General features: G+C 35.8%; 1 protein-coding gene across 3 annotated transcripts in view; it reads right to left on the reverse strand.

Moving 5' to 3' along the window:
- The window catches only part of ARFIP1 (ADP-ribosylation factor interacting protein 1), a 33430-nt gene extending 20485 nt beyond the window's left edge, over window positions 1-12945 (reverse strand). The window contains exons 1-3 of one of the 3 annotated variants that reach the window (XM_009866270.1): window positions 12848-12945; window positions 3740-3854; window positions 1028-1123 (exon numbers count right to left, since the gene is read on the reverse strand). In XM_009866270.1, the coding sequence (XP_009864572.1) occupies window positions 1028-1123; window positions 3740-3854; window positions 12848-12940 (304 nt within the window). In that variant the 5' untranslated portion in view covers window positions 12941-12945. The remainder of the gene's footprint in view (window positions 1-1027; window positions 1124-3739; window positions 3855-12847) is intronic. The other 2 variants (XM_009866271.1, XM_009866272.1) reach the window with 2 other exon arrangements.
- Window positions 12946-15142: the final 2197 nt, after the last annotated feature.

A 15142-nucleotide genomic window follows, 5' to 3' on the forward strand; every position in this document is an offset into this window, starting at 1 on the left:
CAACTAACAAATTTCAAAACTTCCTTTTTAAATCTTTCCCAATGAACGCCATCGTTTCCAGAAGAAGTGTTCCATCGATATTCAACTTACTTATTTTAGCTTTATTAGCTCATTGTATTAGGAATAACTAATGCTAGAAACAACCAGTACAAAAACAGAAACAAAAAAAAGATTTAATGCAGCAAATTAAAACATGTAGGGTCAATCACCACACATTAACTGCCAACATTTAGAATTTTTAAGCTAGTGTGAAATATCATATGGATTCTAAGTTTCCATTTTGCAAAAATACTTCCTAGTGTCCTAGACAGTAAGAGCTGCAAAGCACCATGTTTTAAGTAACATTTTTATTTGCTCACATATAACTTTGACTACTCTTGCCTCTAATCCCTACTGCTACTTACAGTCACCTTGGCCTTGCAAGGTTATTATTTATGTAAATAAGTCTGGAAAAAAGTCTATACAGATGCCTCAAGATACTCGTTTAGCATCAGACTCTACTACGCTCTTTACGTCTTCAAAATGCTGCGCAAACATTAAGTAATTAATCCTCTAAACACCCTTATGAGGTAACTGGATGGGTTTTCTCCTTTTATATAGGAGGAAACAGACAAAGATGTTAAGTAATTTGCCCATAGGCACAAATGAGTCAAGTGGCAAAGCCTGCTTTGGGTGTTGTGAATTCTTAATAGCCACCTCTGCTCTACTGGAATATGTGATCGTTTTGGCAAAAATCACCAAAAGTTTCAGCTTTAACCTAAATAAAAGATTTTGGATTTTCCCATTTTAGCTATTGTTTGTTATTATTAATATCTGGTAATTATTTTAAAAATTTTATAGAGCAAAAAGTAACATACAGAAAGGAAAGCAGAGGTTATTTTGTGAGCTGCTAAAAGCCAGAAATGAGAGCCACCAAAAACCCCCAGAAGTTATACTTCCGACTAACAGTAAATCAAATTATTAGAGACATGAAGGAGTTAGTACAGTGTCAGTAGAGCCAAGGGCGTTATCCATTCAGTGCTGATACCTGTGGGAATAATTAAATCACAACCTTGTCCAGCCAGTCTGCTAGCTGCTGCACTGCTAGGAGATATAACAGATGATTTGGGTGATGCTGAGGAACCTGAAAAGGGGACATATTTAACCATGAAAATCCATCATCTTCTCTTCAAAGGCAATGTGCGCTTTTACACAGAGAGGGTTCATTTTTTTTTTTTCCAAAACAAAGAAGCATTTGCTTCAACAACACACTAAATAGAAAGCATTCACCAAAAAGTTGTTTGAATTTCTAATGGAAATGCTTTGTAAGAGGCGCAGCTGTTCACGTGAACCACTCTGAGATTTCATGACTTAATCTTTTCGCCAAACTTATGCAACTTATAGCTTCATCAATAAAGCACACACTATCAACAGAAAATTCCATGAAAGGCTGTGACATACATCTTCCACAGCTGAAGCCTTCTTTTTCAGGTCTAGGAAGATTTCACCCTGCACTGTCACTGAATGGTACTCACAGCATTAAGGGGTGAAGTAAGCTCTGAAATCTGTGCCAACTTCAGATATACTTGATTAGCATCTGCTCCTAAGTCTGTGTAAACACACAGCAATAAGCTATCCTGAAGATCATACAAGCCATTAGCTGTTAAGGTGTGTAATCTTCTTCCCAAAAGAAAGATTTCACAGCACTTTCTTGTTCTCTTTGAAAAAAAACAAACCCGACTTTAAATGGTCTGCATCGTGTGTGTTCTCTAAGCTGGTTTAGGTTTATGCTTTTCAGGGCTCGGCTACTCTTTCACATCTCATAAACGTGAAGTGGCATTGCTATGAAATTTTGAGGATTTAAAAACCAGTCAAATCTGCTCTTACTCTGTAGCAATGAGTAAACATCATTTTAGGGGGGAGCTTTTATCGTTTTTTTTCTGAGAAATTCTGCGATGCTTCAGGGCTGACAGTGGGCTAGGGGACAAGGAAAGCAAACCTGACCTTTAGCAGTTTCAACAAACTAACACCACAATATCACTCAGCGTAACCGAAGCAATAACCAGTTTTTGCCTTTTAAACATACTCCAGAGCACTGCTAACAGGGGGTACCTGAACGATTTGGATCCAGTTGCACAGAAAAGATGTGACTGAAAGACAGCTCCCTTGCTGCGTCCTTCTGCAGCGATACATTGCGTAAGAGCTGCAACTGGATTCATCCAGGCATAAAAGTTTGACTGCAAGATCCTGCTAAAGGCCTAAAGACTGAATCATTTCAGCAAGCGAGCCAAGACAAGCAGTTAAGCAAAAATCCTTATCATCTGACAGAGTATTAACACAGCCTTATGCTTCGTCATTCAACATCCCCCAAATCCTAAAACTCTTCCCCTCCAGTATTGTCTACTTTGCATTCAAAAATGAAGTGTCTTAGTAAGGACACTCAAAAAAAATCAGAACTTTCAGAAATAAGGCTATCATGCTACTTTTGTAGCTCTCTGATCTGATTAGAGCACTAGGAAAAATTTAAAGAAAATATCCTTGGAAGAAAACTGATAATTAAAGCATTAAAAATTATACATCCAAAGTTCATAATCTGTGTACATAACTTTCTACAGAACATTCATATTTCAAACATATTAGTGTAGCTTGAAACACATTTCCCTTACAGGCTAATGCACTTAACAGCTGCAACGGTTATCCTACTTAACAGAATACAAAAAGGCAAGAACAGTGAGTAGTTTGCCATCTGCCCAGTTTTCAGCTAGATATTTTGCTCATTTCAAAGACTTAAAGAAACCACAGCATTCACTTTGCAATATATGTAAAGTGCAGCATGTAAATCGTTGTTTTCGTAAGCACGGATTCTCAACAAACAGGAAACAAAGCAAAATGTAAATTAAATCTACAACTACAAAGAGGCTTATTTTCACAGCTGCTCATTTGAGATCATTTCAAACCTTTCAACTTCAGAACTTGTCAAAGCTACATAACTCACTAAAATATCGTTTTCACATACTATATTGTGGCACTCTATTGTTTTTAGACAGACAGGAAACACTAACGTTACTGGCTTGTTTATTGCTTTGTATTACTCAATTGTTTAATAATGCTACCTTAGATTCTTTAGACTGTACATTAATACTTGCATAGTGAATTAAACATTAAATAGCTAAAATCCTCCTGCTATAAATACAACTCTGTGTTGAGAAATATAAGAACAGTCACTTTTTCATTAAAGAGTACCTGAAAAAAGAGACCCAAAGCATTATCACTTTTAACACCCGTACATTGAAGTAATACGTGCTGTATAACAAAAAAGGAGAGCTAAGTCTCAGGGGCAACGAAGAATTCTATTCATTAATCTATTCCAGATAAGTGGCCTCTGTATCAATAAATCAGTCATGTTTCAAATCAGACAATATCTGCAACACTTAAAGAAAACTTCAGTGCAACAGAACAGTAAAATTCTTCAGTCTGACACCATTGTGAGGTGGTCAAGGACTTCTCCTCCTGTAAACACAGACCAATTTAACATTACGTAATTTTCACTATTCCCTTGACAGATAGTCAAGTGTAGCATATATTCTCTATTTTAACGACCCAGCTATTGGAGAAAATAGACAGGTTGTCACTAAAGCACACCTCAGTGTTTACATTTACAACAAAATGCTCAACGCAGCCACAGAACATTGTATTCCTGACCATACAAAAACATGCCCAAAGATTTTAAACCTAGAAACAAAGATTACGAAGCAGTTACCTTGACTTGGAAACGGTCCTGCCTCAATGACTCCCTCTTTGGTGCTGTCAAAGCCATGAGATGTTATTTTGGTTTCAGAAAGTCCAAGTCCAACCGGTAAAGAACGTTTCAAGTCCTTGGAAATATTTGAATAAAAATGAAAAGTTCATGTTTAAAAAAAAAGATAAAAGTGACTTGGAAGTATTGTAATGCAATATCAGCAGCTCTCAAGACAGGCAACTCTGCCTTTAGCCTGGAAAGTCTTCACTGATACCACAGCATTCTACCACGACACACAAATAAAACAGAAATAAATGAGAAACACTAAGTATAGCCTGTGTATTCTAGAATTTTCTCTATATAACAACCAGAGTACCCTTCTTAAAGCAGCAGCTACCAAAAACACCGTCCACAAGGCTATGTGGTCTGAAGCTGATCCAACCAACTATATCAGTTTAACAGTGTTTCAAGTAAAGAACTGGCAGGGGTACAGCATAATCTAAGAATGACAATAGACAAAATTTTACAAACCAAAAATGTGGAAGCAACTATGATCATCTTAAAGATTAAAAAATAAAAAATAAATATTTCACTCTAAGAAAGAAATAGCTTTAAAGTTCACAGCATCATTAATATCTACATACAGCACATGAAAGCCCTTTAATATTTGACATGGGAGAAACATCCATAAAGGTACTACTCCAATAGCTTCCTTCTGAGCCCCTAGCCTACATCACTATTGCTTACAGCATAAAGTTGCCATTTATTTCTGTTTGGTTTTGAAACTTGTTGATTTAAAATTGCCCAAGATTACCTCATTTAACTTTTGAGAGATACATTAACTACTACAACCGACTTTCAAGGCAACTGAAGTCTTCACAGAAAGCCAGGGCAGGCCCACTGCCTAATTATGAATTTACACACCATGATTCATAGACAACGTTACTGCACGTTTTTGCTTTCTTATGCACTTCTACAAATACTTCCTAAAGTTCTCCTGGACTATATTTCCAGCCATCTGATTGAAGTTTAAACCTCTGGTGTTATGGATCATACTTGGTGCTTTTAAAAAAAGTTCAGATATTCCAAGCAATTTAAAACTCCCTAATTTGTGAAAGTAAAGTGAGTGAAAAGCTGCTCTGGAAGTGAAAGCAAAACGGTAAAGTGCAGTTAGAAAAAAAAAAATTAGGCATCAAGAACTCAGAAGAACAGCAGTTTCTGGAGTCAGGTACGCTTTTGTATCCCCTTTGCTTCTACACGGAAGCAAAAAGATGAAAAGCTAGAGGAGAGCAATAGTGAAATTTGCAGAGAAAAGCTATACATAGCTTTAAGACATCAGTGCCTGGACATGTGCAGTAACTATTCAGGATATATGCAATGCTTTTAATTACAACCTTTAAATCCAACCCATAGCTGACATATTACTGTAGTCGCTCAATCCACAAGCCAGAAGCAAACTAGTGCCTAAGAATGATACTGCCTAGAGGCTGAGGCTGTCAAGAAGCGGCTTTGGATCACATCCCCACAGATACAGTTACTTGTCTTTAGCTGAAGATAAACTCCTGGGAGAAGATAAAAAGGAAGAGCTACAAACGTAACAATTCCAGCATACACATATCTTGCCGAGTTTGAAAACCCAGGATGCTACTGCAATCAGAGTAATCAATACCTATGGCAATACTTTCAGTCACATAAACTGGGTATTTATTAACAGATTATGCCATATTTGTGTACCTGTAGCATTATATAAAGAAAATAAAGGAAAAATTAACAGCATGAACAACAAAAAGTATTGACATACACTGAGCTCACAAATTAAGCATATCTCAACATCAGATACATACTGTTTTCAGTCTTCACAACTGACTTAACACTGGTATTTCCATTTAAGTACTTGCAGTTGGGGGTATACTGGAAAGCCCTTGCTTCAACTCAGTTTAGCTAATTGACAGAGTCCACTTAACTCACAATGTAGCAAGTCACTAGAAGCTGAAAAAGGAGAGAGACTTGAAAAAGGTTATCCAGATTGCAGAGGAGAAGGTGCACCGATTTAATAAAAAGGACACGGCATCGATTTTTTTTCCTGGGGGCACCTTAGCATGTCGTGTAGTTTTCAGAAATATTTAAATCTGTAGCCAAGCAAATGTAGACAGCTAACCTGCTTAAGCGTGTTTGCAATAGGAATCTAAGCAATCATCTGTATTTAAGGCTGAAATGCAGAACGCTGGCCTTGTAACGACAAAAAGTTTAATTTTAGTTTGAAGCTAAACAATGACTTAAAAATACAGAGTTAGATAAATCAGAACATTACAACACATCCTTCTTCAATAAAAACCTGGTATTTGGATCATGAAAATTATTAAGATCTACAATTATGTATACATACACATCAGGGTTTTTTACATAAATGTATACACATGTACATATATACAAACACATGTTTGTTCAAAGAGATCTCTGCCTTTTTGGCAAAAAGGCAAAGTTCAGTGCAAAGAACTGCATTCACACCTGGTTTTAAACACCTATATTAATCAGTTGAAATATACCCTGCTGAAGTATATGAATTTAAAAGAAAGTTTTTTCATTGGTTGACTTATACATGACCAGAATTGTCATCAAAAGTCAACAATCTAAACACTGCCTTTTTGTTGTTTATAAACATGCAAGTTACTGTCCAGTGGAGACATGCTTCTGCATGTAAACTTCAATTTTTAACCTTGCTTGCAACTGCTTGTACTTGCTTTTTTTTTCCACAAGTGTAGATAAACAAAAAAAGCTACCCAAAAATCTGTAATCATTCTGACAGTGCAGTTTATCCATTCAATAATTTACAAAGAAGGATCATTTAGAAACAACCCCAGACTAAGTAAAGATGTGCAAAAAACTTCACATTTAAGAGAAGGTACAACTGTACTTAAGGCGATTTCAGAGTGGTAAGGAGGCAACATAAATAGCTTTTTTGTTGCCATCAAATGTAGGTTTGCTGTTAAAACACAGGAAGTAGGGACAGATTGACAGATTCCCCTGTTACAATAAGATGATTATATTTTGACTAAGTATTGCTCTTACAGCCACAAGGCAGATTTTGATGGTCTCCTTTCAAACTCTAAAGCGATTTCCCCTCTTCGTTGTGAAAGAGAAAGTAAGTTGTTAAAATTCATCAAAATTTGCTGATAAATTTCAAAACCACAAACCCCTGTTAAGGGACACACACAAAAAAAGCTGCTTCGTTCACACTTTTCAGTTGTATGAGGTTGAAAAATCACTGCAATTACAATGTAGCAGAAATAGTTTCATATTTTAACTTCACTGGGACCTAGAGGTATAAAATACTCTACTACTTGGAACATTCCCAAGAAGTCAAAAGGTTGGATTACCTATCCTGTTCTCAGTCATTTTGCATGCTAAAGGCTCACAGATGGAAAAGCATGAAAATACTGCACTAGCTTAGATAGGGCTAGCCAAGACAGTGCAAACCTATACTGTACAAAGCATTTAAATCACTTTAACCCTTTGTTAAAAACCCATTTTAATTAGTTCAAATCACCTTATTAAACTAAACATATTTTAGTAAGGTTAGCCTTATTTACATGATCAGAGATACGATATTCATCAGTTTATTATACAGATCATCCAGATGAACCAGTATGAATTTTTGACATATCAATCCTGTTGAGACAGCAGACACAGCCAAGAAGCCACTCAGAATGCATGTTGTTCATGAAGGAATGTTGGCAGCATTACAAGACTATTTCCAAAAAGATACTTCCTATCCATGCTATCCATAATCTAAAATTTAAGAGGGGAAAGATACCAGAACTGTATTGTTTCTCCCCTTTGCAGAGACACAGTAGAAACTAAGGAATAAGTATTAATTTTATTAGTTTCTTAGTTTTGTCAGGCCATTATTAATGCATGACTAAGCATCATCTTTTGCTTAGTACCAATAGTAAGTTTAACAGCCATGGTTTAACTTGCTACCTTGAATAAAAGTAATTTAAAACCTCCACATCAGTAGCTAGTTCAAAGTGTTCATTATTTTTTGATGACAGATGACATTTTAAATAAAACTACTCAGGTTACCTTCAGGAAAAAAATCGCAACACATCTTACTGTATAGTTTAAAGTTTTAAAGACGACAAGTGCCATGAAAGAAAAAGTTATGCAGGCAGACATAACATCCATCCAGTACAACAACTGGCTCTGAACTTTAACTCCTTACCCCAGTGCATGTCCAAGTACAGGTCCCTACATGTATTTTGTTCTTCTTTGCCCTATTGTATCACTCAGCTCCCATTTTCTACAAATTAAGCCACTAGATCCTCACATTAATATAAATTCAAGCATAAAATTAAATGGCAGGGGAGCTAAGAGTTTAGCCTATGCTGAAAAACAGCAAACAACACAGACTGGCATTTGTTTCTACTCCCCAATACACTGCTCTTCACTCAGAAGATCCTCTCTTTCCATTACATTCCTATTAACTTACCTGATGTCATACTACAACCCAGTTTTAAACTAGTTTCCCTTCTATTCTCATCATTAACATTCATATTTGGGGGTTTTGAGACTGTATGATGCAAACTTGACAACAAAGACTAATTTTTTTTTTTCCTTCAATCTCCTATAAAAATTTCTAAACTGACACACGGAATATATTTTAAATCAGTCATTAATTAAAATATAATTGCCCAAAGTAAAATTTAACTATGCCAGTCAACATAGCAAAACCTAAAAGACGAACTCAGATGTTTCACGTAGAATGTGAATGACAAAGCTGGCTTTTTTTTCAGGAGGCAAAAGAGGAAAAAAACCTAATTTACCTTACCTAATTGTGCAGCCTGGCAATAAAACTGGAGAACAAGATATCAAACACATGCACTCCCATTCATCAGATCCCAAGCTTATTTCATAATTCTTATAAGACAAATTGAAGACTCACAACAAAGCTAATTTATCTTTTGCAGCCTAAAGTTTATTACTGCTATTACATGGACATGCTTAATAATGGTTTTGTCCCCATAAGTGCACAAGAGCCAGGAGAACAGAGTCTATACTGAAAATTAAAGAAAACAATTCGAACAACAATTTTGGAGAGTCAGATCAATAAGAATTTCATACAGATTTTGTACAATAGCTTAAATATAACAAATAGCTTACAGTTGTCTAAATACCTTTACAGGCAGACCAAACAGTTACTTCACCAGTTTCAAGTATTGCTATCCAGCTTTCACACCATATAGCCTGTTACTGAATTAGGAATAACGTACTTCCTCCCTCTTTCCCACAGCCCTCAGCTCTCAATTCCCTCAGTGACATTAAAACATTGCTACTCTAACCCCATAATTATGCTACCATGGGAAGAAAACTGTTCTAAAAGTCAGCTATAAGTGAAATAAACCAGTGAACAATATAAACCAGCAAGACTTTTCTGCATGTTGAGTTTTCTTGCACAAGGTAGTAAGAAAAACATGTTTGATCAGGACATGAAGCCCTCTGTCATTAAGGCAGACTAACAAATATCCAAGCGTTGGCAAACAGTTCTGCGCATCAAGTTTTTAAAGCATAAATGAGTTCCAACAGAGTTTGGAGAGCTGAAAGGCACCGGATCAAGCTTTTTCGTAATGAAAGGACATTAGACGCTTCATCCAACGATGACTGAAGCTACAGCCTTTTTTAGTTAAAAAAAGTTTCCATCCATCATACGGGCAGGACAAAACTTGTCAGAATTCCACAGGCATCTCTTATTATTACAAACAAGATGGAATTAGAATGTAGCAGCATGTTTCTGAATGAGACTTTACAGTTAAGCAAACACTGATTTAAGTTACTTATAAATATGCTTTTGATTCTTTTTCTTAGACACAAGGAACCAAGAAGATGCACCAAGCAGTGCTGTATCACATTCCCACAAGACTGGAACTAATATGCTTCCTTCTGAAATCACACTACGGCAATCTATGCTGTCTGATGTGCTGCAAAACTTCAAAGAAGGAGCAACCCTACTTGCCATTTCCAGGTAAATACATTTGCACTGCACTGCCTTGCAAAATGTAATACTTCTCGTGCTTGAATGCATAGAAATACCGCACCAGGTGAAAAATAAACATGCATTTTCATGCCTGATCAGCTTATGGATGAGGTCTGATAGAAATGCTAAACAGAATGCAAGACTATAAGAAAGTTTAGTTTTGTAATTAAAGAACTCTGCAGAAAAGGTTGTGTAACTTTACTCAGACTATGAAAAACACATAGTCAAACCTGCTTAAGTGTTTGTGAAAAAATAAGGGTAGAAGACCACATAAAAAATACAGGATAAACGATGTTTTACTGTTTACATTTGAATTGTGCAACATATAGAGAAGCTCCTTGATCACAACAATAAGGAAACAAGAAACTAAAACCAACTTTGCTCCTCAGCTTCCCAAGAAGATTTAATAGAAAACAGTATATTGGAGTTCTCTAAACTCTATTGTGGTTGCGCGCTCTTACCGAGCACTGTGATAACAGCACAACTTAAAATGGTAATGGTTTCTTGTCCCTTTCTTAAGTGAACCTCTAAAATTCAGCACTCGGCTTATCATTTCCATAAGGTGACAGGAAAAAAGATCCCCAAGATTTTGTGGTGCAATGCACATAGCTTTCGGTTAAACCAAAAAATTACCTGGCAAGCTAAAAAAGGGGAAGTATAGCATTAAGCATGAGAAATAACAAACACGAAGCAAGATGAATAGAAGCTAAATATTCGAATTCAAAACTAACAGATTAGTAAACAGACCTAGACATTAATTCCAAGAAGTTTGTTTTTCTTTGTTTTGTTTATAAGAAGTCCTGATTATCACATATTCCGAGCTTAGGTCACACATGCAGGTGTTAACTTGTACAAGACAGTTCAAAAAAATATTTGAAGTGCACTTCATCTTCACTGATCTCAGAATTAAGCACTGCAAAAATAATTACAGCCACAAACTCAGCTATGCTTGCATAGTAAAAATTTTTTGCAACTCAACCAAATATTTGACCCATTTCTGTCGAAGTTTTGAAATATAGTTGACTCCAAGCCAGTAAAATAATTCACATGCCAGCAAAATCTTACTCCAACATTTATATGTGGCCATAGAGAGAAACTACCTGAACATTTTGACTTTCCACAGAAAATGGTGATTATATTTTGACTGAACAAGGGCCACGGACCCAATCAACAAGCATGCAAGTTCCATTTAATGTAAATAATAAGTATGAGGTGCACTACACCGAATAAGTAGTTATTACATAAGGAAAAGATAAGTTAGACAGCGGTCAAGTCACAAGAGCATCAAGGTCATGAGGCTTAAAAATAGTAAATCTGTTTCTCTGCTGCCAGGTGAACCCAAATTCATTACCACTTACAGGTGTATTTTTGTTGTCCCCCTAAGCATAGTCCATCTTTATTGAAATTTAGTTTTAACTTTATTACATTAAACGCTATCCTAATTTTACATTATGTTACTGGTAGACTTTAGTTGAAAGACAAATCTTAAGAAACATAAGCCTTTCCTCATTGCAATGCTATTTGTTAAAAAAAAAAAAAAAATCACAGCTCATTCAGCAGAAGTAGAAAAAACATCCAGTAATAACGGTGTTATTTAATAAGAGCTCTAGTATGGATGCAACTCCATCTCATGAAGTTTAAATTTTTTTTTTTACAGTCATGCTCTGTGTACAGCTAATCTGCAATCATAGTAAAACAGTCTCAGATGTTGTCTCTACGATGTATTTTATTTATTACTTTAAATACATATTTTACATATTTAATTAGCGTTTTATTTTAGTATAATAAAGACATGTTTAAAACTATACTTTATATATACATCTAAATGCTTCTTTTCCTGCTATGAATAAAAATGGATTAAAAATCAGTATCCTCATGGCTTAGAATCAATAACTAGAAACGCATTCACTTAATTGTGCACATACAGACCACCCAATGTTTTATGCTATCAACATTTAAAAAAGATCTGCCACTACTAATACATCTTTCATACAGGAAAGTTACTGCAATGTGCAGTATTTGCTTGTTGCTTTTAGCTAACTTTAACAACAATTCTTTAACTTTGAAGGGGTTTTTCAACTGAAGCTAAAACCAAAAGACAAAATTAGGCAGGTGCTTATTTTACCAATACTCAGGACGTGGTTTTAAACTTATGAAGGTTTCCCTCCTCTACTCAACATTAGTAAGACAAAATAAAATGCTGAAGTCCTGCTCAGTATTCCTTTCAGAAATAATCCTGCACTGCAAGTCAGCATAGTGCTGATACAGTTTAGAGAACTCCTTAAGTTCTAGGTCTCAACAGATATCAAATAAAAGTGGATAATTAACTACTCGTAATATTTCCAACTGAAAAGCAAAATTAAAAAGGACCAACCCCAGATTCCATAAACTATACCACAGCACCCTCTGCTGGACAGCCAAACACAAGAACAACCGATAGCAAAACGTAGGGAGGTTGAAGAATGCAAATATGCATACAGATGACATACAACAAATAAGATGGATTCTGGTACATCTCATCTATACAGCATACAGAAACACGGTGATAATTTTTTTGTTTGAACATAAAAGTAGTTACTTCTCTCCTGTTTCCAATTTCAAATCAGAATATGACTATTTTCCTTTACTTTTAGGCATGTTGCCTCCAAACTTAATGCTCCGTAGTAGTAGTTTACCTTAAATAATTTGATACTTCATATAAAAAATAGGATTTGGTAGCCTGAATTCACAGGACCTCAGTCCTCATTCATTGTCTTGTATTTTAAAAATGCCTGGCGTCTCAATTTACAAATAAAATTGTTGGTATCCTCAAGGATCAGAGAGAACAAAGTAGAAGCACATACACTTGATTGTGCATCACAGAGTAGCCAATTCATTACTTAGAAATATGTGCTACTACTAACATGCTTTTTATACAAAAAAGGTTATTGCTATGTGCCATCACATTAAGTCAATTTTAACAATTATTGTTAAGCTTCAAAGAAGTTTTTTCATTAAAGCTCTAGAAAATTGTGTCAGGTGAAGTCTGCTATGCATTGTATTGCAACTTTAGCATTTCTAATAATGGCACCTTGTGAGACAGCAAAGAAAATTCTTACCCTGTTAAAGCTGTGCTCGTGAGAATCTTCCAGCTGCCCATTGCTAGTCACAGGAATTTCTGCTGCTGAATTTTTGGGAGACTCTTGAGCCATTGCACCTTCCTACAGTATAAAAAAACCCCCAACATATTAGCACTTGTCTGAAATTTCTAATGAGTGACTTATGAAAATATTTGATGTACGGGTTTCATAGCAGTTGATCTTTTCAAACTCATATTGGTAATATTCTGATATACTAGGCATGTATACATTCATTTAATTGCATACTCAAATCACATTAATATGCTAGCAAAACTTCAAGGTCTAAGAGAAAAGAAACACTAAAACTTAGCCCATTGATAAGGGAAGGAGTGTCAGACGCTAGCGAGGCATGAGGCTAGATAAGCATTTTATAGATACACTCAACCCTTACAGTAATTTGTGTACGTCAAACTATAAAAACATGAGCTTGGCTTAAATATATATATACATTAGCTAATGATAAGCAAGAAATACTTGAGAAGTGAAATGCATTTAATCACGTGTTGCAAAAAGAAAATAATTCCAAACTGTAAAATACTTCAACTTGCTGCTTATTTTCTTGTAACATAGTGCCATCTTCTGACTAAACTGTTGGTATGCAACTCTGATTCAGTCAACAACAGTAAATTTAAAGTGAAATGCAAAAACAAAACCAAAGCAATTCAAGAATCAGAGTTAGTTTCACAATGCAGCTACATTATGAACATAAGCTGCAGCTGAGAAAAACCATTGCTTTCAGAAATGACCTAAGGTATAACCTAGAAGAGATTCCCAGAAGCAATGGACACCGTTTAAAACTAAGAGAAACTGAAAATTTCAGCCCTCTCAAATAGCTACTCCCAATGCTGCAAGACACCTTCATCAGTCAACAGAAGTGCAAACAGTAGAAAAAACAACCCAGCCAAAGCAGCATTTGTTCAATTACTTTCATAAAAAATGTCTGATGTTTAAAGCCAGCCTGTGCACCTGCACAAGGCTGGCAAGACATGGTACACCACCACCAGGTACTTGAGAATAGGTGCTTTCTTCCCTTAAAGCTCCTAAATCATCAAAATTAATTAATTCTTGTCAGTCAAATGGTCAGGAAGAGACCCAGGCTGAGGTCAGGCTGAAGTACCAGCAGCTTTTCCAACCACGCATGAAGGATCTCCATGTAACAAAGATTTTACTGCTACTTACCTAGGATCGTCTGCATCATTCTTAAGTGGCAACATCTTCTGTCATACCCCATGGCTAATATTTCCCCCACCTTCACCTATCACCACTTCATTTACATGACTAACCTTGATTTCCTCAGTAAGCTTTGAGATGTCACAAGTTTGGGGTTTTTTCTATCTATTCACTGTCTGTGGGTTCCAATAAACATACGCCTCTAATTCCAGACCGCTTTCAAAGCCATGTTACCATAACTTCTTCCAAAGACTGTAAATCATTGAGAACTCACCTCCATTGAGGCAGAACTCACTACTAGAACTTTGTTATCTACAGAATCTGATTTCCATTTCTGAAACTGTAATAAGCTTCTTCAATCAGCAGCATAAGATACCACAAGCAAGTCCCTCAAGTCCTAACTAAGTGCCATCTTTTACTCACACTGAGGAGAGAAAGAAAAAGGCCAAGAACAAGACACTCTATAAACCATACGTAAGAACTACAGCCTGTGGATGCACACCCACAAAGTATCATCTGAGGGCATACACTTTCCACTTTTCAGGATCAAGACTTTCTCCACAGCTAACTTAGCAAAACTGAACTGAAAACTACTCTTTCAAAAGAAGAGTGCTTTATCCAACACTGCCGCAAATTGAGAAGCTAAAAATTTGGGCATAGCTTTTGAAAAAAAAATAAAAATCTAAATGCACAGGGAACAGATTTCAAATCATTTCAGTAAAAGTCAGCGTGCTATAAAAATTCAAGAAAATGTGTCTTTATAACACACCAGCTTACTCCATCAATCCCTTTCATTTAGGATCCAGTAAGTGCTTATTTCAGCACTGGGAAGAAACATCTCACGTGCCATATATTCACACTGGCCTAGCCTAGCAAGTTCTCCACACAATGTAGTTTTCACCCACAACTAGAACACACAGAACAGCTTTTTTTTTTTCTTCATATAACAGAACAAACTCAAAACTCATAGCTGTGAATTAAATGAAGATATTAAAGTACATTGAAAGATCTAAGTTTATTTTATGAGTAGTTTTAAAACAGTCATTTGTTTCATTTCATAGAATACCGAATACCTCAAGTTGGAAGGGACCCATAAAGATCATC

The sequence above is a fragment of the Apaloderma vittatum genome, unplaced genomic scaffold, assembly GCF_000703405.1.
Source record: "Apaloderma vittatum isolate BGI_N311 unplaced genomic scaffold, ASM70340v1 scaffold14333, whole genome shotgun sequence".
NCBI classification, from domain to species: domain Eukaryota; kingdom Metazoa; phylum Chordata; class Aves; order Trogoniformes; family Trogonidae; genus Apaloderma; species Apaloderma vittatum.